The sequence below is a fragment of the Schistocerca cancellata genome, chromosome 4 (genome assembly GCF_023864275.1).
Source record: "Schistocerca cancellata isolate TAMUIC-IGC-003103 chromosome 4, iqSchCanc2.1, whole genome shotgun sequence".
NCBI classification, from domain to species: Eukaryota; Metazoa; Arthropoda; class Insecta; order Orthoptera; family Acrididae; genus Schistocerca; species Schistocerca cancellata.
In genome coordinates this window covers 363,747,517-363,772,845 of record NC_064629.1, presented here as the reverse complement: position 1 = coordinate 363,772,845, position 25,329 = coordinate 363,747,517, and the positions used below count along the sequence as shown (strand labels likewise).

The following is a 25,329-nucleotide window of genomic DNA, read 5'->3' as shown; positions in this document are numbered from 1 at the left end:
ATACAGAAAAGGTCTTATTTTCGGTTAAAAACCTGACGAACTGAGCTTGTGGGTGGGGTATGTAGTGGGACGCGAAATTGAAGCGTCACCCATCCACCAGTGTCAGCCCAGTTTGCAGGTGACTATAAGTTTAATTTAGTTTGTTTATATATTTTTCTTATTATTGGTAATAGATGTGAATTATCTAAAAGTTTTGTATTTTTTTTATGTGTTTCATGTACGGAGAGGGCGGCGCAACGAACGGAGACAGCATCTTCGTTGCCGCGACCAGAGAGGAAATTGCTGGCCGCTATACGTCGCGGGTCGACAGCCGAGGAGCAACAGAAGATCCTGGAACCGAGTTGTTGCGTCGTGCTTCTAAAAATTAAAAATGAATTTGTATACTCTTTTTGTATAACAATGACGTCATATAGAGCTTAATCTTGTTGAAAAGTCAGTTCTATTCTGTTAAGCCTCAGGTTCAGAACGTCTGTATGTAGGAAGTTAATAAAATAGTGGATACTACTAAAGTTGAAACACGTGTTCTGAGGATTTATTTATGGAGGATTATGTGAACTGATTAATAATATATTTGACAAGATTATTGGATTTTGACCGCATTCATCGCAACTTCGAATCTGGAAAGTTTAGTCAATGTGTGATTCTGATATCGATTAAGTCAAGATAACGTGTGTCAATGTAAGTTCTGAGGAGAAACAAACGAAATTTAAATTGAAAGAGTTTACGCAAACCAATTGGCCCAAGTGACGAAATTCTTTGCTTACGACTCAACTGATGTTTTACAGTTTCGTTCAAGAACCATTCTGTGACAATTTAAAAAGAATATAAATCATTTTGAAGTGGGTTGTAACTGACGTAGGTGACGAAGTCTGCACGTGGTCATATGATAAATGAAAGTCATTCCTAAACAAAACCTATACGTCGTTACACTACAAGGTGACTAGTTGAAATGGTAGAGACTGACAATCTTGCTTGTAAGATGAAGGTGAAAATCACCCTCTGTCATGTCATCGACAGGACCAATTGCGGACTTTTGATATAGAGCTGAATGGAGGGTCTGAATCAGAGGCTCAGAAGGTTCTGCAACTATGTAGGCTGCAGATTCCTTAACTTGTGATATAGGATGGTGGGGCATCAGGTCTTGCTTAAAAGGTAAGGTGGTTTTGAGAAAGAACAAGAAGGGTTTCAGCCTAAAAGGGTGCAGGTTAAACACAGCACAGGGGCTGATGTAGGGACAATAGGCATTAGAGCACAAAATTGCCGTAGCTGTGTTGGGAAAGAACCATAGCTCCAGATGCTAATAAAAGCACTGAAGCACAAATTATTATACGTACTAAAAGCTGCTTGAAGACCGAGGTAAGTTCAGCAGAAATTTTTGCAAAGGAACTAAGGGTTTTCATAAAGAATAGATTAAACACAGTTGGTAGTGGTGTATTCGTTGCTGTTAGAAGTAGTGTATCTTTTACTGAAACTGAAGTAGATAGTTCCTGTGAGTTAGTATGGGAAGAGGTTATACTTCAAAGCCTTTTGATGACTTACCAACTCATATGATACAGTTACTGAAAAGTTAAAAAAAACCGAAGTCTCATTTCAAATAGGTAAGCCACCCACACAATTATACTTGGTGGTGACTTCAATCTGCCCTCAATATATTGGCAAAAATGTATGTTTAAAGTCAGTGGTAGGGATAATACATTGTCTGACCTCTTCCTAAATGGCTTACTCTGAATATTATTGTCCAAAAACATTACTAACTGCTTCCTCTGGAAATTATTTAGAACAATTAGTTCAGGAGCCCACTCAAAGTGTAAATAGTTGTGAAAATATACTCAACCTCTTAGCAACAAATAATCCTGAGGAAGTAGAGCACCATGACATATCAGGGATCGGTGACCACAAGGTCGCTGTAGCAAAATTGAATATCATAAACCCCAAACCCAACAAAAATAAATGCAGTACGCAAAAACGGTCAGAACACTGCTGCAGAGGGAACGAGAACAACATGCCAAATTTGGAAGAAAACACAAACCCCAACATTGATGAAGTTTCACAGAAGCTCAAAATTTAGTGTGAATTTCAAGGTGAGAGATGTTCTTAACAGTTTCCACAATGAATCTCTGTCTTGAAATCTGGCAGAAAAACCAGAGAGATTCTGGTTGTATGTGAAGTACACTAGTGGCTAGACACAATCAATACCTACACCACGTGATAGCGAAAGTAATGTTACTGGTCACAGTGCCACTAAAGAAGAGTTACTAAATATGGTTTTTCCAAAATTCCTTCATCAAAGAACTTGAAGTAAGTATTTCAGAATTAGAGTCAAGAACTTAGCAGTAAATACCATGGGTGTAGCAAAGCAGCTTACATTACTTAATAATGCCAAGTCACCCAGTCTGTATTGTATACCCAGTTGACTCCTTTCAGAATATGCTAACATAATAGCTCCCTACTCAACAATCATACACAACCGCTTGCTCGATGAAATATCCATACATGAAGACTGGAAAGTTGCTCAGGTCATATCAATACTCAGAAAGAAAGAAGGGGTAATCCAATGAATTACAGACCTATATCACTAATGTCGATTTGCAGTATGATTTTGGAATATATAGTGTGTTCGAACATTACGAATTACCTAAAAGAGAAAAATCTGTTGACACACTGTAATCTTCATCTACAGCCATACTCTGCAAACCACCATTCAGTGCGTCACAGAGGGTATCATGTACCACTACTAGCCATTTCCTTTCCTGTTCAACTCGCAAGTAGAATGAGGGAAAAATGACTGTCTATATGCCTTCATATGAACCTTAATTTCTCAAATCTTACCTTTGTGGTCCTTACACAAGATGTATGTTGATGGCTGCAGAATCATTCTGCTGTCAGCTTCAAATGGCGGTTCTCTAAATTTCCTCAATAACATTCCTCAAAAAGAACATAGCCTACCCTCCAGGGATTTGCATTTGAGCCCCCAATGCATCTTGGTAATACTTGCATGGTTGTTGAAACATACTGGTAACAAATCTAGCAGTGTCCACCTCTGAACTGCTTTGCTGTCTTCATTCAATACGACTGGGAGGAGATCCAAAACACATGAGCAGTACTCGAGAGTAGGTCACATTCATAACCTATGTGTGGTCTCCTTTACAGATGAACCACATTTTCCCAAAATTCTTCCAATAAATTGAAGTTGACCATTTGATTTACCTCACATGCTTGCTCCATTTCATGTCTTTGCAACATTACGCTCAGATACTCAAACGACGTGACTGTGTCAAGCAGTACACTCCTAATGCTGTATTTGGTTTTCCTACTAATCCACATTAACTTACATTTTTTTGACATTTATAGCTAGCTGCATTCATCACAAACTACAAATATTCTCCAAGTTATCTTGTATGCTCCTACAATAACCAATTTTGACACCTTCACGTACACCACAGCATCATCAGCAAACAACCATAGATTGGTACTCAACCTGTCTGCCAGATAATTCATGTAGATATATAAAAATAAATAGTGACCCTATCACACTTCCCTGGGGTGCTCATAACAATACCCTTGTCTCTGATGAACACTCGGTGTCAAGGACAATATACTGGATTCCACTACATAAGAAATCACATATCTGGGAACCTATTCCATATACTCAAACCTTCATTAATACTCTGCAGTGGGGCACAGTGTCAAACGCTTTTCAGAAATGAAGAAACATGGAATCTGCCTGTTGTCCTTCATCCATAGTTTGCAGGATACCATGCGAGAAAAGGGCAAGCTGAGTTTTCCACAAGTGATGCTTTCTAAAACCGTGCCAATTCGTGAACAGAAGCTTTTTGGTCTCAAGGAAATTTATGACACTCAACCTGATTACATGCTCAAGCATTCTGCAGCAAAGCCTTGTTAAGGATATTTGTCAGTAATTTTGCACGTCCATTTTTTTACCTTTCTTATATATAGGAGTCACCTGTGCTTTTTTCTGTTGCTTGGGACTTTCCGCTGGGTGAGAGAATTGTGATGAATTCAAGCTAACTAAGGGGTCAGTGCAGTAGAGTACTCTTTGTAGAACTGAACTGGGAAACCATACGGACATGGCAATTTATATGTTTTCAGCATGGATTCAGAAAATATCATTGTTGTGAAACAATTAGCTCTTTATTCTCAGAAAGTAATGAGTGCTATTGACAGGTGAGTGCTATTGACAGGTGATCTCAAATTGATTCCATAATTCTGTATTTCCAAAAGGTGATTGATACCATTCCTCAAAAGCAGCTTATAATCAAATTGCAAGCCTATGGAGTATTGTCCCAGTTATGTGACTAGATTTGTTATTTCCTGTTGGAAAGATCACAGTTTGTAGTAACTCATGAAAAGTCACCAAGTGAAACAGAAGTGATATCTGGTGCTCACGAAGGAAGTGTGATATAGACCCTCTGCTGTTTGTAATCTATATATTCATAAATAATTTACGAGACGATGTGAGTGGCCCTATTACATTGTTTGCAGATTTTGTGTCATTTACCATATAGTAAAGTCATCAGATGATCACAACCAATTGCAAAATGATTTTGACATGATATCTGTATGGAGGAGTCCTAAAACAGATCCATCAAATTTTGGTTACATGATAAATCATTCAAATTTAAAGGCTGTCAATTTAGCTAACTACCTAGGAATTACAATTACGCACAACTGAAATTGGAACTATCAGGTAGATAATGTGTGTTTTATTGGCAGAACACTTAGCAGATGCAACAGATCTACTAAGACACAACCTACACTACATTTGTCAGTCCTCCACTATAGTACTGCCGTGCAGTATGGGATCCTTATCAGACCAGATTGACAAGGGACACTGAAAAAGTTCAAAGTAGGGCAACTCTTTTTGTATTACCACAGAACGGAGGGGGGGTCACAAATATGATATGAGAGTTAGGGTGGCAATCACTAAAACAAAAGGCATTTTTCATTGCGGAGGGATCTTTCCATGAAATTTAATTCAGTCACAACTCAAATGCTACCAGCACTGCATGCACACAATTACAGTTCAACTCCATGGTCGACAGGAGTTGAATAAATCCTTACTTATTACAGTGTTGCTCCTTCCTCCTTCCACAATTTATAACAGTAATACATTGTTAAGACTTGCAACATCAGTGTGATGGTAAGAGTACCAAAGCAACTTCTGCAAACAACTACTGGTTTAAGTCCTTAAGCTTGTCCTCCCTTTGTTCACTACAAACAGACTGATATTAAATGCAAATAATACAAATTATATGGAGTGAAAAAGCTACAGAGTGAAATCCACATGTTGCGGGATTCATGTCAATGAAAACTTAAAATTTAATGACTATGTAATAAAACACGCATGGAAACTCAATTCAGTTGGTTTTGCTCTTAGAATTCGTGTAAACATTTGTACCTTGGAGAGTGCCAGGAGAGCATATTTCGGCTATTTTCAGTCTCTTGCAATATATGGAGTAATACTTTGCGGTTCCACCACTTGTTGCCCAATAATAATTTTTTTATTTATTTTTTTTTTCCCCCTCAAGAAGGCTAGCTGAATAATACTATGCTGTCATTCACAGACCCACTGCAAACACTTATTCAAAAAGCTTAAGATGCTAACAGTACCATCATCATATTTATACAAATGTGTTTCATGTTAGGGTACACTTAGGAAGTTTTCAGACAAACCTCCACAGCTACAATACCCAAAATAGTAGAGCACACCAAACTCAATGAACAAAAAGAATGAACACACAAATGCATGTGAGCCATTTTGGTACTAAACTTTACAGCAGAAAACTAGAACACAAAAACAAATTCAAAGCAGAATTTTTTTAAAAAAAAAATTCTACTCTATCAATGTTTTCAGTTGGTTATTGACTATGTACATCAATAAACATTTTCTGATAATGTTGATATTAAGGCAAAACTGAAAATACTGTCTTATACCCCTAAACTTTTTATTATGTTTGCATACCTAACTGACAGCTGTTGCATGATGTAAAATTTTCACTGATTTATTGCAGTGTATATAAGAATTTGCTGCTTATGGATGACAAAAGTGAAACCCTATAGAAAACAAACTATGCATTTATAATACTGTAAACATATTTGTAGATATAAGTTGCGTTACTAGGAGTTCCATGACCTTGTATTATTTTGTTTCTACTTTTATGCACATATTTGTATGTCCCATATCCTTGAAATGGTTTCCCATAAATTTATACATACATCTGAACAACATCCATACATTAGTCCATGGATGAACATATAAATAAAATTGGTTGTAGGTGTACTATCTTTCTTCGATGTGGTACGGTAGAGCAGAAACTAATCACTGTTAAAACTTTTTGAATAACACTCACATTCCCAGTCAGATGATCAGTTCTGTTTAACCACATTCAAGTTTAGGGCATTTTTCAATTTAAAATAAAATAAAAAAATTAGATAAGTTAAACTGTAAATTGTTTGGAGAGTTGCCTTGCTACTCTGACCAAAAGAGTAAACAATGTCTTGCACAAAACCCACATGTTAATGACAAAATGAGCTCAAATAACCATAAGTACTTACCAACAATACTATCTTCATCTGTTTCATTTTCTATTTTTGCAATGTTGTAACGCTTCTCAGCAGTCAGCCTGTAAGAGAGAAATTGGATATTAAATGCTATTTACACTATCATGAAGTATGTAAAAATTTATAAAATGTTTTTTTTTCCCCTGCATCTACTATACCCACTCAGTTGGGGCTCTGATATTTCTAAATGATTATAGGATATGAAATTTGGGTGCCCACACAAATACTTCAGACAAATTTGGTTATGTACACCAGAAAATGTGTCACAGTTCATTAAAAAAAGAGAATTATTGGCTTATTCTTGTAGTCTAGTAAATTTATGATTCGACTTGGTTAAAATTGCTTCACAAGTGGCTGAAATGGTATTCAACTCAATAAATATTACTTTTTAACATATCCAAAAATCAGTCAAAACTGGACCATAGAAAACACCTAAAAATGGAATTCCAAATGATGTTCATTTTTCAAAATTATTTTATTGGTTAGTATAAAATTAACAATGTAAGGAAATATAGATTGCTGCTCACTGTAAAGATGACAAGTTGACTTGCAGACAACCACAACGAAAAGACACACATTAGCTTTCAGCCAAAGCCTTTGTGAAAAAAAAAAAAAAAAAAAAACATGTAGGTTCATTCACACCTCACACACACGTGACCACCATCTCTGGAAGCTTGGACCCTAATGCAACTGCCATGTTGAACAGAAGCAGCAATCTGGAGGGGGCGGAAAAGGTTGGTTGGTTGGTAGGTAGGTCTGAGTTAAAGGGACCAAACTGCGAAGTCATCGGTCTCTTCATCCTACATGTATCAAACTAGGAATTAGCCTCAGACATAGAATACAAAAAGCAAATCCTTGGAAGCCTAATTGTAAACAAGGCACAATAGAGATAAAAACAAGGAGCAGTAGGAAAGGAGTGAAGAGGGAGTGAGGTGAGTGAGCTGCTCTGCTCAGAATGCAGTTGGACATCCTAGAGGCACAGTATGATGTAGGAGATGTACTATCTGCATCCAACCAGCACTACCTTGCCCTTCATTCCACCAATAAAATGAGCAGCCCAGATAAGGTGATACAATTTAGGGAAAGACAAAACATCGAAAATGGAAAATATAATAAGATAAGGAGAATAAAAGGTTGGGAAGGGTAGAAACCACACCAGACTGCTGAGCAAGGGATGTTACGGGTTCCCCTGGGCCAGAGCAAGTGATGGGTGCCCCTCCAATGCCTCAGGCAGTTAATGAGGCCAAATGTCCCCCACCTCACAGAGACAAGTAGAAACCACCTTCGAGAGTAAATTGTAAAACCACGTCAATTGCTTTGGCGTCGTCTGCTACCACCAGATGTAGTGTGTCAGAAAGTTTTAAGATATCGCTGAAGAGAAGCCAAACTTGAACAGTCTAGTAGGATGTGGGCCACCGTCAGGCAGGCACCACAATGGCAGTAAGGTGGGTCCTCATGCCAGAGAGAGAGAGAGAGAGAGAGAGAGAGAGAGAGAGAGAGAGAGAGCGGCCATGGGTCAGCAACTGTGGCTAAAGCGTAGCTGACAAAGAAGAGTGGATTCCCTGCATGAAGTGCAAAGGCAAGACTGCACACAGTAAGGGTCTCCTTTATTGCCCTCAGCTTGTTTGTGAAGTCCAGGATGGGCCATTCGGAGTTCCAAGCCTCCAACAATTGATGGCGTAGAGTCTACCGGAGGTCCAGTTCTGGGATCCCCCATTCCCAAAATTGGCATCCTTGTACATCTACACGGATACTCTGCAAATCACATTTAAGTGCCTGGCAGAGGGTTCATCGAACCACCTTCACAATTCTCTATTATTCCAATCTCGTATAGCATGCAGAAAGAACGAACACCAATATCCTAACGTACAAGCTCTGATTTCCCTTATTTTATCGTGGTGATCGTTTCTCCCTCTGTAGGTCAGTGTCAACAAAATCTTTTCACATTTGGAGGACAAAGTTGGTAATTGGAATTTTGTGAAAAGATTTCGTCACAACGAAAAATGCCTTTCTTTAATGATGTGCAGCCCAAATCCTGGAACATTTCAGTGACACTTTCTTCCATGTTTTATGACAGTACAAAACGTGCTGCCCTCCTTTGAACTTTTTTGATGTACTCTGTCAATCCTATCTGGTAAGGATCCCACATCACACAGCAGTATTCTAAAAGAGGACGGACACGCGTAGTGTAGGCAGTCTCCTTAGTAGATCTGTTACATTTTCTAAGTGTCCTGCCAATAAAACACAGTCTTTGGTTAGCCTTCCCCACAACATTTTTTTTTCCTTCCCATTTAAGTTGTTCGTAAATGTAATTCCTAGTTATTTAGTTGAATTTATGGCCAACTTTGCTCCAAGTGGTAAGCATGTTCATTCCCTGCGATACCAACATATCCACAGATCCACACAAATACAACTGGCCATCCAGCTTGATGGAGGTCAGAAAGAAGGTCCCAGATAGTTGTGAAACTAATGGGTGATGAGGGTAGGACTGATCTATAGCCTGAAGACTGCTCAGGAAGTCGCTGCAGGTTAAAAACATCTTGCCGGTGCAAGACTGAGCATGGCTAAGGTTTTGTCTGATGGCCACCAATTCAGCAGTGAAGATACTGCATCCATTCAGCAGGGAGTGCAGTTCACTGCACCTTGCATCTGTGTATGCAAAACTTGATTGTCTATCAACCATTGAGCTACCAACCATTGAGCCCTCAATACACACCACTTCTGAACACAGAAAAGCATCGAGGAAAGCCAGGAACAGGTAGGAAAAAACCATGCGATCAACTGATTCTTTCAATCTAAAGGATAAATCAAGACAGATCCAAGGTCAGGATACTCGCCATGGGGATTCACACTATTGCTCCCTGACAAGGGGCAACAGTGGCAGAAGTTGGAGTTCGGAGCAGACACTGTAGCCAGGCTCAAATTGTGACCTCAGTTCTGCGTCTCTGTTGTGGAAGGTAGATCTCCCTACCAGAAAAAAGTACATGGTGGTTCAGATGCTAAGGGGAGCTGTGAATGTGTACAGCATAATTGAGTTGCTGTTGGTTCAGCGAATAGTATGTTCACAGGGCTAGTTCAATGATGTATCAGGTTCAGTACCTGCAATGCTGGGGAAAACGATAAACTATATTCCAGACTCCCGTAATCAAGGTGGGGCAGGATCAGGGCTTTGTAAAGTTGCAGAAGGGTAGTGTAGTCTGCACCCCAGCTGCTGTTACTGAGACAGCAAAGTGTATTAAGGTGTAGTCAGCACCTTTCCTTAAAATGGCGAAGATGGGGAAGCCAAATTAGCCAGACATCAAAGACTGGAACCCATAAGTGATAAGTCTCCATCACATTGAGTAAGTGGTTGTAGAGATGAAGTACTGGTTGTGGATGAGCAGTACAATGCCAACAGAAGTGCATGACACGAGTCTTGGTGGCTGAAAACTTACAGCTGTGGGTGACAACCCACAATCATGCCCTTTGAATGGTGCCCTGCAGTCGGCATTCAGCAACAGCCACACTAGAAGAGCAATAGTAAAAGCAAAAATTGTCAGCATACAAGGAAGATGGGAGCCCATTTCTTCAATAAGGGGGTACTGTGGAAAGCACCAACTTGAACCCAGAATGTACAGTGCGATGAGTAGTTCTGGACAAAAATTGGGCATGGGCTCCAGAGACCCCATTCATGTAAGGTAGTGAGGATGTGGTGTCACCATGTGATTTCATAATCCTTTTGTAGGACAAAGAAGACAGCAATAAGGTGTTCATGTTTGTCAAAAGCTGTCATGATGGCAGACTCCAGGCAAACCAAATTTCCAGTAGAGGAACAGCCATGGTTAAATCCACCCTGGGATGGGGTCAGATGGCCCCAAGACTCAAGGAGCCAACACAGCTGTAGGTTCACCATGTGTTCAAGTAACTTACAGGGAACACTGGTGAGGCTGATTCGGCAATAGCTGTTTACCTCTAGGGAATACTTAACCAGTTTCAGTACCTGTACGATGATGCTTTCTCGACACTGAGACGGGAACTCATCCTTGCTCCAGATACAGTTGAAGATGGTAAGCAGTTGATACTGACAGTCCATTAATGGTGTTTGAACAATTGGTTGTGAACATGGTCTGGTTCTGTGGCTGTATCAGAGCAAAGGTCCAGGGCACTGAGATATTGTCACTCACTGAATGTAGCATTATAGGGCTCAAGGTGAAAGGTATGTGCAATCATTACACCCGCTGTTTAAGGACATGAAAGGCACGTTGATAGTTCTCAGATGCAGAGACTCGAGCATGATGAAGAGCAAAATGTTTGGCAACAGTGACAAAACCACCATTCAAGGAAATAACAGGTGACCTGCAGAGGACTGGCATCCGTAGAAGCATCTGATCTTTGCCCAAACCTGTGTAGGAGGTGTACATGGTCCAATGGTTGAAATATACCATACCCAGCATTCTTCTTCCATCATTTTATTAAGTGGGAAGTAGGCACAGAGCCATTTAAGGGCAATGAGGTGCCCCATCAAAGGATGCTGCTTATCGTGTTTGAGAGCCCGCCTGCAATCTCTATTGGCCTCAGTGATTTCTGAGGTCCACCAATATACTATCTTCCAACGAAGAATAATGGATTGTGAAATCAGCTGGCAATAGAATGGCTGCTGTTGCACTCTGGACAGCCATGTCAATGCCTCCATGTAGCACGGAGCTAAGAACAACAGTGGAGGTGAAAGCATTCTAGTCAGCACTGTGGAGAGCCTACCTGTGTGGACACCCAGTGGGGTGACACAGGGGGAGGGACAGGAAGATCAAGAAGTGGTCACTAACACACAGGTCATCATAGACCCTCTAGTGGAAGAGCAGGGCTGCAAATAGAAAGATCAATGGCTGAGTAAGTTCTATGTGCCACACTGGAAGTGTGTGGGGGCACCAGTATTCAAGAGACAGAGGTCAAGATCTGCAGTAAGTTTTTGATGTTTTTACTGTGGCCAGTGATCATAGTTCAGGCACTGAAGTCACCCACGATTAGGAAAGGTGGGGGAGCTGAGAAACAAATGCAGACAATACAGTCTGAGGCATTCCATCATCAGGAAGGAGATAAAACATTAGAGATGGTAAAATGCTGAAATGCCCTTATCAGTCAATCCATATGAAGTGGTCCAGTGATGGTTGCTTGACCATTTTTAAATATTTTAATTTTTTTTATACGTGATTGCCCTGTATTTGAGAAATTCAAAACAGTTTTTTTACAACAATCTATCTTGCACCTTTACTGGATGGCGGCCATTTTTATCTGTAAGCACGCGACGATTTTTCAGTCTGTAGACATTAGTGAAAATTTGAATATCTCTGCACTGGGTTAAGTTACAACATTGCAATTGACATGATTGTTTTTAGAAAAGTGTCCTCTACAACATTGTCTATTACACAAAATACCCTAAATTCAAAAATAACTGGTCAAAATGACCTCCAAAGTTTGGTATCCAAATTTTCAAAAATCCACTTTTTAGGCCCAAAAATAACAAACAAGGAGTGATTCATGAGAGTCTATTTTTTTCTATAGTTAGATATCATACACTACTAGCCTCATATAGAGCAAGAACACTTACAAATGTTTCCTTAATTTTTTTATGAATTTTTGAAATTTGAAAGTTTTCATTTTTTGTTAAGTTTTGGGTTAGTTATCTTAGGTGCGACCACATATAAAAATGTTTTTTTTCCAGTTTGTACATCTATATGATAGCGACATGCTGTAAAAACTTCAACACTGATACCTGACTGTGAACAAATATATGAATTTTTGAAAATGAGGAAATAATTTACATTACTCTACAACTGATCTTATGGCTGTTGCCTGTTTAAATTGTTTATTGTTTCTTTGTAATAAAATTTAATTGTGACATATATTTAGTTAATTCATTTGGTTTATTTATTTTTAATGATGCAATACTAAACAATAGGAGCTTTCGCTTTTGTTCTATGGTAATAAAAATGCCCATTTATATTTAGGTTTATTGTCAATAAAGAAGTAAATTATTGCAGGGTGTGGCATTGCTGTAGCCAGTCTGTTCTGAAACCTCTGTTAGAGTGGATGTACATACTTCATCGAGAGTGTAGAATGTGTTATGTGCTTTGTTCTGTGTGTAATTTGTAATTAATTTTGTGAGATTAACTGGAATGCAATAACATGGATGAACAGTGCTCTGTTGGACAGATAGCAAGTGAAGTGTGCCACAAAACAGTTTATCGTTCAGTTTCAAAAAACTTGAAAAATGTCAATTACTTTGATGAAGTTGGACAAACTTTGTTTAAATTTCGAGTAAGTTCTTCTGTAACATCAGTGTGCGAGTATCATGAGAAGAAATATATTCTGAAGTACAACCACAATTTTGGAAGAAAGTGGTGTGTTGGGAAAGAACCAGAACTCCAAGCCCTGATAGGAAGCACTGAAGCTCAAATAGTTGTAGGTACAGAGAGCTGGCTAAAGCCGGAAATAAGTTCAGCCAAAATTTTTTCAAACAATCTAACAGTGTTCAGAAAGGATAGATTAAATACAGTTGGTAGTGGAGTATTTATTGCTGTCAGGGGTAGTTTGCCTTGTAGCAAAATTGAAGTAGAGGGTTCATGTGAAATAGTATGGTTAGAGGTTATACCTGACAATCTGACTAAACTATTAATTGGATCGTTTTACCAACCCCCGACTCAGAAGACATAGTTGTTGAACAGTTCAAAGAAAATTTGAGTCTCATTTCAAATACGTACCCCACTCATACAATTACGGTCAGTGGTGACATCAATCTATCCTCGATATGCTGGAAAAATTATACATTTAAAGCCAGCGGCAGGCATAAAACATCATCCGAAATCTTACTGAATGCTTTCTCAGAAAATTATTTTGAACAATTAGTTCATGAGCCCACTCGAAGCGTAAATGGTTGCGAAAGCATACTTGACCTTTTAGCAACAAATAATCCTGGACAAATAGTGAGTGTTGTGACAAATACAGGGATTAGCAACCACAAGGCAGTTGCTGTTAGGCTGAATACCGTAACACCTACAACCATCAAAAAGAAATGCGAAGTATATCTATTTAAAAAATAGCTGATAAAAATGCTCTTAACGTCTTTTTAAGAGACAGTCTTCACTCCTTCCGATTTGATCATGTGAGTGTAGAAAAGTTGTGGAATGTTTTCAGAGAGATAGTATCAACAGCAATTGAGAGGTATAGACCACATAAATTAGTAAGTGATTTTACTGATCCCCCAGGTACACAAAACGGGTCAGATCGTTGTTGCAGAAGCAATGAAAAAAGCATATCAAATTTAAAAGAACGCAAAATCCCCAAGATTGGCAAAGTTTTACTTCAATGCGACATGCTTTTAATAATTTCCACAATGAAATTCTGTCTGGAAATCTGGCAGAAAACCCAAAGAGATTCTGGTCATACATAAAGCACACCAGTGGCAAGACACAATCAATACCTTCACTGCACGATAACAACGGTGAAGTCACTGATTACAGTGCCACTAAAGCAGAGTTATTAAACACAGTTTTCCGAAACTCCTTCACCAAAGAAGACGAAATACATATTCCTGAATTCCAATCAAGAACAACTGCCAAGATGAGAAACGTAGAAGTAGATACCCTCGGTGTAACAACGCGGCTTAAATCACTTAATAAAGGCAAGGCCTCCCATCCAGATTGTATACCAGTCAGGTTCCTCTCTGAGTATGCTGATAAAACAGCTCCATATTTATCAATTATGTACAACCCCTTGCTCACAGAAATATATGTACCTAAAGACTGGAAAATGGCTCAAGTCACACCAATACCCAAAAAAGGGAAGTAGGAGTAATCTGCTTAATTACAGGCCTATATCACTAACGTCGATTTGCAGTAGGGTTTTAGAACATATACTGTATTGGAACATTATGAAGTACCGCGAAGAAAACGATTTATTAACATATAGTCAGCACAGATTCAGAAAATATCATTCTTGTGAAACACACTAGCTCTTTATACTCATGAAGTAATAAGTGCTATCAACTGGGGATGTCAAATTGATTCCATATTTTTAGATTTCCGGAAGGCTTTCGACACCGTTCCTCACAAGCATCTTCTAATCAAACTGTGTGCCTACGGAGTATCCCCTCAATTGTGCGACTGGATTCGTGATTTCCTGTCAGAAAGGTCACAGTTCGTAGTAATAGATGGAAAGTCATTGAGTAAAACAGAAGTCATATCCGGCATTCCCCAAGGAAGTGTTATAGGCCTTCTATTGCTCCTGGTCTATATTAACGACATAGGAGACAATCTGAGTAGCCACCTTAGATTGTTTGCAGATGATGCTGTCGTTTACCGTCTTGTAAAGTTATCAGATGATCAAAACGACTTGCAAAATGATTTAGCTAAGATACCAGTATGGTGTGAAAAGTAGCAATTGACCCTGAATAAAGAAAAGTACGAAGTTATTCACATGAGTACTAAAAGAAATCAGCTAAATTTCGATTACATGATAAGTCACACAAATCTGAGGGCTGTAAATTCAACTAAATACTTAAGGATTGCAATTACAAATAACCTAAATTTGAACGATCACATAGATAATACTGTGGGTAGAGCAAACCAAAGACTACGATTCACTGGCAGAAGACTTAGAAGGTGCAACAGGTCTACTAAAGAGACAGCTTACACTACGCTTGTCCGCCCTATTCTGGAGTACTGCTGTGCGGTGTGGGATCCGTATCAGGTGGGACTGACGGATAACATCAAAAAAGTACAATGAAGGGCAGCTCATTTGGTATTATCGTAAAATAGGGGAGATAGTGTCACAGATATGATACGTGAATTGGAGTGGCACTCATTAAAACAAAGGCATTTTTCATTGCGACGGGATCTTCTCATGAAATTTCAATCATCAGTATTCTCCTCCGATTGCGAAAACATTCTGTTGGCACCCACCTACCTAGGGAGAAATGATCATCCCGATAAAATAAAAGAAATCAGCGCTCTCACGGAAAAATTTAAGTACTCGTTTTTCCCGCACACTGTTCGAGAGTGGAACAGTAGAGAGACAGCATGAAGGTGGTTCATTGAACCCTCTGCCAGGCACTTTATTGTGAATAGCAGAGTAATCACATAGATGAAAGTTCATAAAAAGCCTATTACTAAAGGTTTGAGGGAAATAAAACTTTAATATTTGTCCTTGTTATGTGAGAGTGAAACAGCTTCCCAAGTGAAACGTAATGTGATTCCTGGAAATTCCCTGTGCCCAAATTGTTACTCAAAATAATTTTTTGTGAAACCAGAACCAGAATCACGTAACCCTGTTAACCCTTTAACTGCTTTGGACATGTTAACACGTGCACCTTTGTACCTGTCCCTGTGTGCTCTGAATGTGTCTCCTCGTAGACACATTCAGAGTACCAGGTAGAAGGACTGGTGGTGTGCATAAACACGTTCAGAGCACACAGGGACAGGTACAAAGGTGCGCGCATTAACATGTCCAGAGCAGTTAAAGGGTTAATGACATTTATATTCCTAATGAGGAAGCTGCTAGCATATTGGACTTTGTTTGTACTAAGTTAGACGTATCCCCTGCTTAAAAAAATGTACCAGAAAAAGAAAAGCAGCTATGGAAAATAAGGTACAACAAATTTCAGACAAAATTAGAAAAGACGTGGAATCATGCTTTAATAATACAGATACCAACATTATTACTAAAGAAAACGAATACCTATACCAACATCATCTGACGCTGAATATTTGAGCTAAATAGAGAAATTAAAAATTAAATGTTCAGTGACATCTAAAGAGAAAAACTTTAAAATTTTAAGTTTGCTCCCTGACTCATGGTCAAGAGAAAAAAATAGTTCATGAATTCAACATTTCTCATAGTTTGGTTAAACTAACCCAAAACTTAGTGAAAGAGCAAGGCATGCTTCCAGTTTTGCGAAAGAAGAAAGGAGCAGGTATAAGTGAAGAAACAAAAAGATTCAGCAGTTTTTTGAAGATGATGAAAACAGTAGAATGTGGCTAGGTTGCAAAGATAGCAAAAGAGTTGTTTTAAATGGAGTTAAAGTAACGAAGCAGAAATAACTGGTGCTATCAAATTTAAATGAACTTTATGTGGCTTTCAAAAATTCCCATCCTGAATGCAAAATTGGAAGGTCAATATTTTGTGACCTCTGCCCTAAGTGGTGTATTTTGGCTGAATGCTCAGCGACACACTCCATATGTGTTTGTTTATATCATCAAAATGTCAAACTGATGACTGCAGGTGTAAAACTCTGTTATCTTAACTACAAAGAGTTACAAGATTTAATGGCCTGTGACATTAACAGTTGTGACTGCATGATGAGTTTGTGTAATAAATGCCCTGGTAAGGAAACCATTATTGAATTGTTTCACTAATATGATGAGGAAATGCCAGACAGTATTACTTTCAAACAGTGGGTCACAACTGATAGGGCAGAAATGATAACATTGGTTAAATCCCAAGAAGATTACTTGGAATCTTTAATTGATAACTTATAAAAACTCAAGAGTCACCACTATGATTCTAAAATGATTTTGCAGAAAATTTTACATTTGTGATTCAGGATGCAATACAAGGGTACCACTGGGTCAATGACGAGGCAATAGTGCATCCATTCATTCTTTACTTTAAAAATGAGAAAGATAAAGTTTGCCATTCTTCAATTTGCATTCTAAGTGACTACTTCGAGCACAACACTTTGGCTGTACGTGGGTTTCAGAAGTATGTAATAAATTACATAACAGAAAATTTTCCCAAGGTTGAGAAGCTGATATACTTTTCAGATAGAAGTGGTAGCCTAGTCAATATAAGAACAAAGAATTTTTCAAATCTGTGCAACCACAAAGTAGACCAATGGGTTGGAGGCTGAATGGCACTTTTTTCGCATCTTACCATGGTAAAAATGCATGTGATGGAGTAGGCGGTACAACAAAACGTGATTTAAGTAAAGACAGCCTACAAAGGCCAACCACAGACCAAATTCTCACAGTACAGAACATGTATATATTTTGCAAGGATAATATTAAAGGCATTACCTATTTTCTGATCAAGAAAGAAGAACTGGCTCTGCATATGAAAACAACACTTCAAACCAGATTTGAAAACTGTATAGCAATAGAAGGAACAAGGCATTTCCACAATTTCCTTGGCACTGCAGAAAACTTAGTTCGATGCTATGTAACATCAGAAACTGAAATTTATGAGGATCATTGTGTCAGTAAAATTACATCTCTGTCTTTAACGTTGAATGACATAGTGGCATGTGTGTATGATGGACAGTGGTGGCTTGCAGAGGTTGAACGAATAAGTTTGGAAAACAATGATGTTTTTGTGCATTTTTACCACCCTGCTGGCCCAAGAACATCATTCAAGAAATCTACTAGTGACAAAGTTTGGATACCAATGAAAAATGTTTTAAGGAAACTTCTAGTGCTTGAACTTACCACAGCAACTGGGAGGTCTTATTCTATATCACAGAAGCTGTCTGAAGGAATAAAACATTCACCAACAGGTTTAGGAACAGTCGCATCTCGAAGGATGTTAATTGAAAATATTTATTTTAAGTATGTCAAAATAATATAAATGTTAATTTCAGTGATCTCGCTCTACATGTGGCTCGTAGTGTACGATGTCTAACTATAGGAAAAAAATTGACACTCATAAATCACTCCTTGTTTGTTATTTTTGGGTCCAAACAGTGGATTTCTGAAAATTTGGATAACAAACTTTGGAGGTCATTTTGACTAGTTATTTTTTAATTTAGGGTATTTTGTGTAATAGACAATGTTGTAGAGGACACTTTTCTGAAAACAATCATGTCAATTGCAATGATTTAACTTAACACAGTGCAGAGATAGTCATATTTTTGCTAAAGTCTCTAAACTGAAACACCGTCGCGTGCTTACAAATGAAAATGGCTGCCATTCAGTAAAAGTGAAAGGCAATTTTTTTTAAAAAACAGTTTTGAACTTCTGAATTATAGGGTAATCACATATAAAAAAGTAAAATATTTAAAAATGGTCAAGCAACCAATTTAATTTTTATTGGACCACTTCATTTGGGTTGATCCTTATCCAAACAGCCACAGCCTCCAAAGTTGTATAAAGAGGCACAAGTTCGCTATTTACAGAGTCCAGAACACACGAAGCACAGGGGACCATGTAGCTCAGCCAGATGGTGGAAAAAACCACTACAATTTCACTGGAGAATCATGCTGTTGGTATACTTTGAGGGTGTGAAGGGACCACGGGGGCAGGTTATGTCCCAGGGTCACCTGCTGCCACCGGATGAGAGTGGATTGTATCAACACACACAGTTTCTGAGACAATTGTGTGGCATCATCTGGAGCCTAAGAGACCGCTGAGATTATCGCCTTGGCCACTGAAGCAGAACATGTGGGACCCGGTAGCATGGGGTCCATCTTGGAAGATTTCTTTTTGTCTTTGTTCTGCTTAGAGAATCTGTATGACTGGGACGGCTTCCTGTAATTAGTTTCAAGGACTGAGGATCACTCCTTCAGCCACTGGTTGGTATCCGGTTGGAGACTGGCAAAACCTACTAGGGGAGTGTCCTCGAGGGACTCTGCTGGGGTATGGGGATCAGCGTTTTCAGTGGGTGGCGAGCCATTGCTCCCAAAGTGGGTGTGAGGGAAGCAGCAGAAGGAGAGCCACCAACCATCAGGGGGCAGGCACATTTGAGCAGCCCTGAGGGCTCGCTGTAGGAGGCATAATGGATGACAGTACCATTAGCAGAGAGGGTGACATCATCATAGCTCTAGCATAAAACATTCTCATGCATTTAGGATGTAGACATTTATACTTTTTCTGGGCCTCTTGGTATGTTAGTCCATCCAGAGGCTTATATTCCAGTTTTTTTTTTCTCTCTCTGCCAGATGGTGCAGTCTGGTGAGCAGGGTAAATGGTGCTCTCGACACAGACGGGGGCGGGGGGACAAGAGAGGGAGAAGGAATGTTCAATGTTCGTATGCAACTGTCATTTACAATACCTACAGACTGTGCTGGCATCGCAATGTGAAGACGTGCCTGAATTTCATACACACGAAACACTGCATAGAGGGGTGGAGGGGTGGGGGAGGGGGCACATATGGTTTCACGTCACGTCAGTATACCATCACCTTGACCTTTTCAGGCATTGAATCACCCACAAAGGCAAAGATGAAGGCCCCAGTAGCAACCCTACTGTTCATTGGTCCCCTATGAACACTATGGGCAAAGTGTACACTGCGTCACTCGAAGTTGGCACGTAGCTCATCGACAGAATGCAAGAAGAGGTCATTAGGGAAAATGATGCCTCGAACCATGTTTAGACTATTATGGGGAGTGACAGTAACTTGAATGTTACCCAGTTTGTCACAAGGAAACAACGCCCCTGACTGGGCAGGGGATGCTGTTTTAATCGAAATTGACCCACTCTTCATTTTGGAGATGGCTGTAACTTCCCCAAATTTGTTCTCTGTATTCTCTACAAAGAATGACGGCTTTGTGTCCAAAAAAGAATTCCCATCTATCCTTGTACAAAACAGGTATTGAGGGGAGTATCTCTGCTTTTCGCTTATTCCTACTTTCCTCCTCAGACTGCTGGAGCTCCATGACCACAAGCAGCAGAGAGCTTCATATGCAGCTCATCCACCATGACTCCACTCGCTCCGAATGGCGCCTCTCCTCATGTGTGGCACTCAGCCTCAGTAATGGCTACCTGGCCAGTAATCCGCTAGTTGGAGACCCCCTGCCCCAGTCACGACAGGCATATACTCATCGGCATAAATGAGGTGCTTCCAGCTCAGACACAAACAGTGTGATCCCTGTGTGGTCACGGGGCTACTGCTGTGCTGGTACTTGACAATCCCTCCACAATAGGGGGTTGGGGGGGGGGGGGTCATTCACAAAAGCAAGCACACCTGATGCACACCTGACTGCCATCTCCAGCAGCTTGGATCGAAATGCTACTGTCACGTAGACCGAAATTAGCTATCTGGAGGGGGTGGGGAATGGATAGCAGGGTATGGATGGGGGAAAGAAGAGTGCTGTCTGGCACCACGTACAGGGATTAGGCTGCCAACAGGTGCAGCATTGGGAGGCTGTGGGGAAGGGAGGTGGGGATAGTGGAGGAAAACGGGGAGGGAAAAGACAGGCGGGTACTTTGGCAGAGGTTGGCACATAAAGAGGGTGGGAGAAGAGAATAGGGGGGAGGTGACAGGATGGGGGGGGGGGCGGTGGAAACTCTCCAGTGGATGGTGTGGGGACAGTAGGTCACCATAGGTTGAGGGCAGGATGATTTCTGGAGCGGAGAATGTGTTGTAAGGGTAACTCCCATCTGCGCAGTCCAGAAAAGTGGCTGGTGGAGGGGAGGATCCAGATGTCTGAGGTAGTGAAACAGTCACTGAAATCAAGCAGGGTGATGTTCAGCTGCATGTTGTGCTACAGAGTGGCCTATTTTGCGCTTGGCCACGGTTTGATGGTGACTGTTCACTATTATGACCGCCAACCAGGTGTCCACCAGGATCAACAGCAACTGCCAAACTGTGGCCAAGAGGAAAGTACACCAACCTGTGCCACACCATGCAGCTGAATTTCACATGCTTGATTTCAATGGCTGCTTCATTTCATCTGGATCCTTCCCTCTATTACCAGCTTTTTTTAACTTTAGAACACATTCTCCACTCTCAGAATTATCCGGGCCTCAACTTATGGTAACCTACTAGTCCCAAATCCTCCGCTCAACAGTTTCCAATTGCTTTGTCTTATCACCTCCTCCCTATTTTCGTCTCCCACCTTCTTTAGCGTGCTGCCCTCTGCCAATGTATCCACCTGTCTTTCACTTTCCCCGCCCCTCTCCTTTTTAACTATGTTATATGTGGGAGCTGTATCCTGACCCAATCTGCTGGAGATGGCAGTTACATGTGTGTGAGGTGTGCTTGCTCATATGAATGAATGGGCATGTGTGTCCTTTCCTGAAGAAGGCTTTGTCTGAAAGCTGATGTGCAAGTGTCTTTTTGTTGTGCCTATCTGCGACTTAACATGTCATCTTTATGGTGAGTAGCACCCTATCTTTTCCTTATATTGTTGATATTCCAACCTGGAGTTTCCATTATTTAGTGCAAGATCAAATGTTTTCTAATGCATTATTTTAATGTAAATAATATTTTCTTCTTTCAGGTAAACTTCACTAAAAATGATTGCTGCTGGACAATATAGTAGTATTTGTGGGATGTGGGGGAAGCATAAGTTTCGAAGATGGTCAAGATGCAGTCACTCTAATGCAGAAGTGTGCTGACAGCATAAATGCACCCAGTAAACTCAGTGGAAGTGAAGTCTTTGTAAGTGCTGGAAACAAAGTGCATGTGCATGCCAAAAAACTCACACTGATAAGAAAAGAATTGGCATACAGAATAAACAACAATCAACAAGTAATAAATGCAGTTGAAAGTGTCCATTTAGCTGAAGAACTATTTTTCACCCCAAATGGCTGCTTGTCTTCTGGAACTATTGTAGATTTTTCTTCAAAATACAAATGAAAGCACATCAAGTTAAAGTACAAACATCTGTATTAGCTGAAAGCATAAACAACTGTTGTGAGAAACACTGTGATGAATGGTCTACAACCGCACATGCACATATAAAACAGTTCTGAAAGAGGCAGAAACAAAGGCGACTCATCAATGAAGAACAAGAAGTAGTTGCCCTAAAGACATGTATTTACCTTCAATCTAATAGTAAGGAAAATTACTAATTGTGGATCTTACAAAATGGAAGAGTGTATGGAATAAAGAGACTGCAAAGCATATGATCGAAGACATATGAAAAGAAAGCTTGAAGGACATTATGGTACAAGCATTGTAATATCTGGTGAAAGTGGAAAGGCTGACATAGTAACATTAAGAGAGACTGCTGATCAAATTATCAGATCTTACCATGTAAATTCAAAAGATTGTAATCCTGAATTACAAAAGACATCCAGAGTAGAGGCAGCCGTGAGACTACTCAAGAATGATGTGAAATGACAAAGAAAGTTACATATCCATCAACAGATGATCTCACTACACAAAAGACTATGGGTTACCTCCCTGGCAGCTTAAGGTTGCTTTGTTCCTAAATGTTTGTGGGGTAAGATGTTTCAACTAAAATTCATGCATTTGGCCAAAGTACTATGGGGGCTATATACCTATGAGCTTTAATATGTCCATTGCAGATATGTGTAGCTGTTCAAATACATTGCAACTTCAGTTCAAGTTATTATTATTGATGTTCCCCATCATCTGGGTTTTTGGTCTTCATCCACAGAATTTATGAAATTTGAAAAAGACTGTTGCAACAGCAAGAAGAAGTGTTTCACAGGAAGAGAGAGAATAATGCACTACTATTTGCAGCAGCCAATGTTTATCATAATACTGAATGTTATATGGGAATAATATAGCTATAGTTTAATAAAACTGCATATGATAAAAAAGTTCCATGCATAGTCACTTTTGATTAACCTTTATATTGGAAAGCAACACAATTATTCGTGAATAAAAAGAACCTGAGAACATAGTATTAATGTGATTTGGATGGAAGTAGAACGGGCTGTCTTGTTAAGCCTCTTGTAGGGAGTCGCAGATCAGTGGGTGTGACAACAGTGGAACTCAAAACAATGATAGTGATTCAGATGCCTAGTTCTTCCAACATCAATTATTTATTTCTTACAAAATGTGCTCATACCTGTCCACCATGCTGCTTCTATTATCTCCTAAGGTCTCTAATTTTCCTATGCATGGTATATATCTTTCCTCTAGTCTTGTGTATTTCTGCAGCCATGAATTTGGCCATTCCTGTTTCACCATTCAACATTTCCAGTCAGTTTCATTTTTTTAGACACCTGTATTCCTTTTTTCTGCTTAATTTGTTGCATTTTTTATATTTTCTCCATTCATTTATATTAAATTTAATATCTCCTGTGTCATAAAAGGATTTCTACTAGGTCTTTTCTGTTTACCTATATGACCCACTGCTGCCTTCACTATTTCATTTCTCAAAGCTACCCATTTACATCTTTGATTTCTTTCCTCTATTTTTCAGTCCCAAGTTGTTAAATGGGTTCTCAAACTCTCAACAATCTCTGGTTTTTTCAGTTCATCCAGATCCTATCTCTGCCAAACCATTAATCAATCTGAAACCTTCCTGTGTCCCAGGTCTCTTCCTCTTCATACTCCAAACTGTAGAATGCTACTTTGTTTTTTTCTGATGATGAAATCCTCCTGAGTAGTCCCCAGCAGGAGATCCAAATGGGTTACTATTTTACCTTCAGCACTCATTTTAACAGAGAGGACGTCATCATTATTTAACCATACAGTAGGGCTGCATGACCTCAGGAAAAGTTTCAGTGATTTGCAATACCAGCACAGTGAGGCCATGTTGGCTAATTTTATTCGGTCAGATCAGTCAACTATTCGGACTGCTATCCCTGCGTCTACTGAAAAGGCTCCTTCCCCTCTTCAGGAATCACAGATTAGTTTGCCCTCTACACAGATAACCCTCCATTGTGGTTGCACCTACCCAATACTGGTGAGGCACACAGGCCATGCCGACTCAGTAATGTCCATGGTTTGTGGGAGTTATCTTTTATTACGAAAGAGTAAATTAATACATAGTATATATAATATTTACATTCATCAATCTGACTATGATGTACAGAATTTGCAAAAGTTTATTATTATAAACACAACAGTCCACTTAAAACCTTTTAATCATGATTAAATTTGGAAGGCTCAAAGAAAGCTGAAGTCATTTGTATGTCATCAAAAAGAACTTATCCCTTCTTCTCACCAAGCACAGGTAATATAACCACCTGCTGTTTAAGTTTTATAGCTTTTGTGGCTATTTTTATTCATTAAAAATCCAGCTGCCACTAATGAACTTTTTGGAGCCAGTGCTAATATCTGCGAGACAGAAAGCGTAAAGAGACTGCTTGTTGGAGAACTAAAATTTTCAGTACAAACAAAAACGTTCAATAATGTCTAAAATATCTATTTTTAGTTTTTGTGTACTTCATCCTGTACATGCCCGTATCAATTTGAAAGTTGTCCAAATCCAAGAGGAGTCAATAATATCATTGAAAGCAGTCAATGCTAGTCTTCTGAAAAATGATCTCTTGGCATTATGTGGAAATAACATTGGCCCGAAAAGACACCCCTTTTCTAAATGTCGCAGCTGCGTACCACATTGCTTTGAAAAAGAGTATCTCCCAAAATTTATAGGCATTTTAAGGTGCTCGAGTAGTTTTTCAGAAAAGAAGAATTCTTATTAAATACAATAATGTCAAACAAAACAAGTGGTTCCTTTTTATATGAGAGTTATATATGAGAGTTATAAATGCCTAACTATGTTATCAATTTGCAGTTGGGAGCCCTAAAATGCCGCTGACAGCTGACGTTCCTGTAGCAAGAAAAACCTACACTTACAACACATGGTAATTCTGCTGTTGCTGCTAGAACTGGAAAATGCAAAGTTGCTGTGAATACATATGACTGGCTGTCTTTAAGAATAATAATGCTAACAAAGTACCTCACTTGGCCTGGTAAATATTCACATTTTGTGTATTTCTTTATTCAGCTGGTCTTGCTTTGTTGACAGCACATATGTGCTTTTGAGTAACACGATTTCTTATTGCAACATTATAATAGCAGTGCTTTTGCAAGTGCTCAAATGCTCTGTTTACAAGAGGAAAAATTTCTGGAAGA

General features: G+C 39.4%; 1 protein-coding gene across 1 annotated transcript in view; it reads right to left on the bottom strand.

Moving 5' to 3' along the window:
* Positions 1–25,329, bottom strand: part of LOC126184634 (F-box/LRR-repeat protein 5-like) — a 111,778-nt gene that overhangs the window by 54,033 nt on the left and 32,416 nt on the right. The window contains exon 2 of the mRNA XM_049927107.1: positions 6,577–6,644. Within this exon, the coding sequence (XP_049783064.1) occupies positions 6,577–6,644 (68 nt within the window). The remainder of the gene's footprint in view (positions 1–6,576; positions 6,645–25,329) is intronic.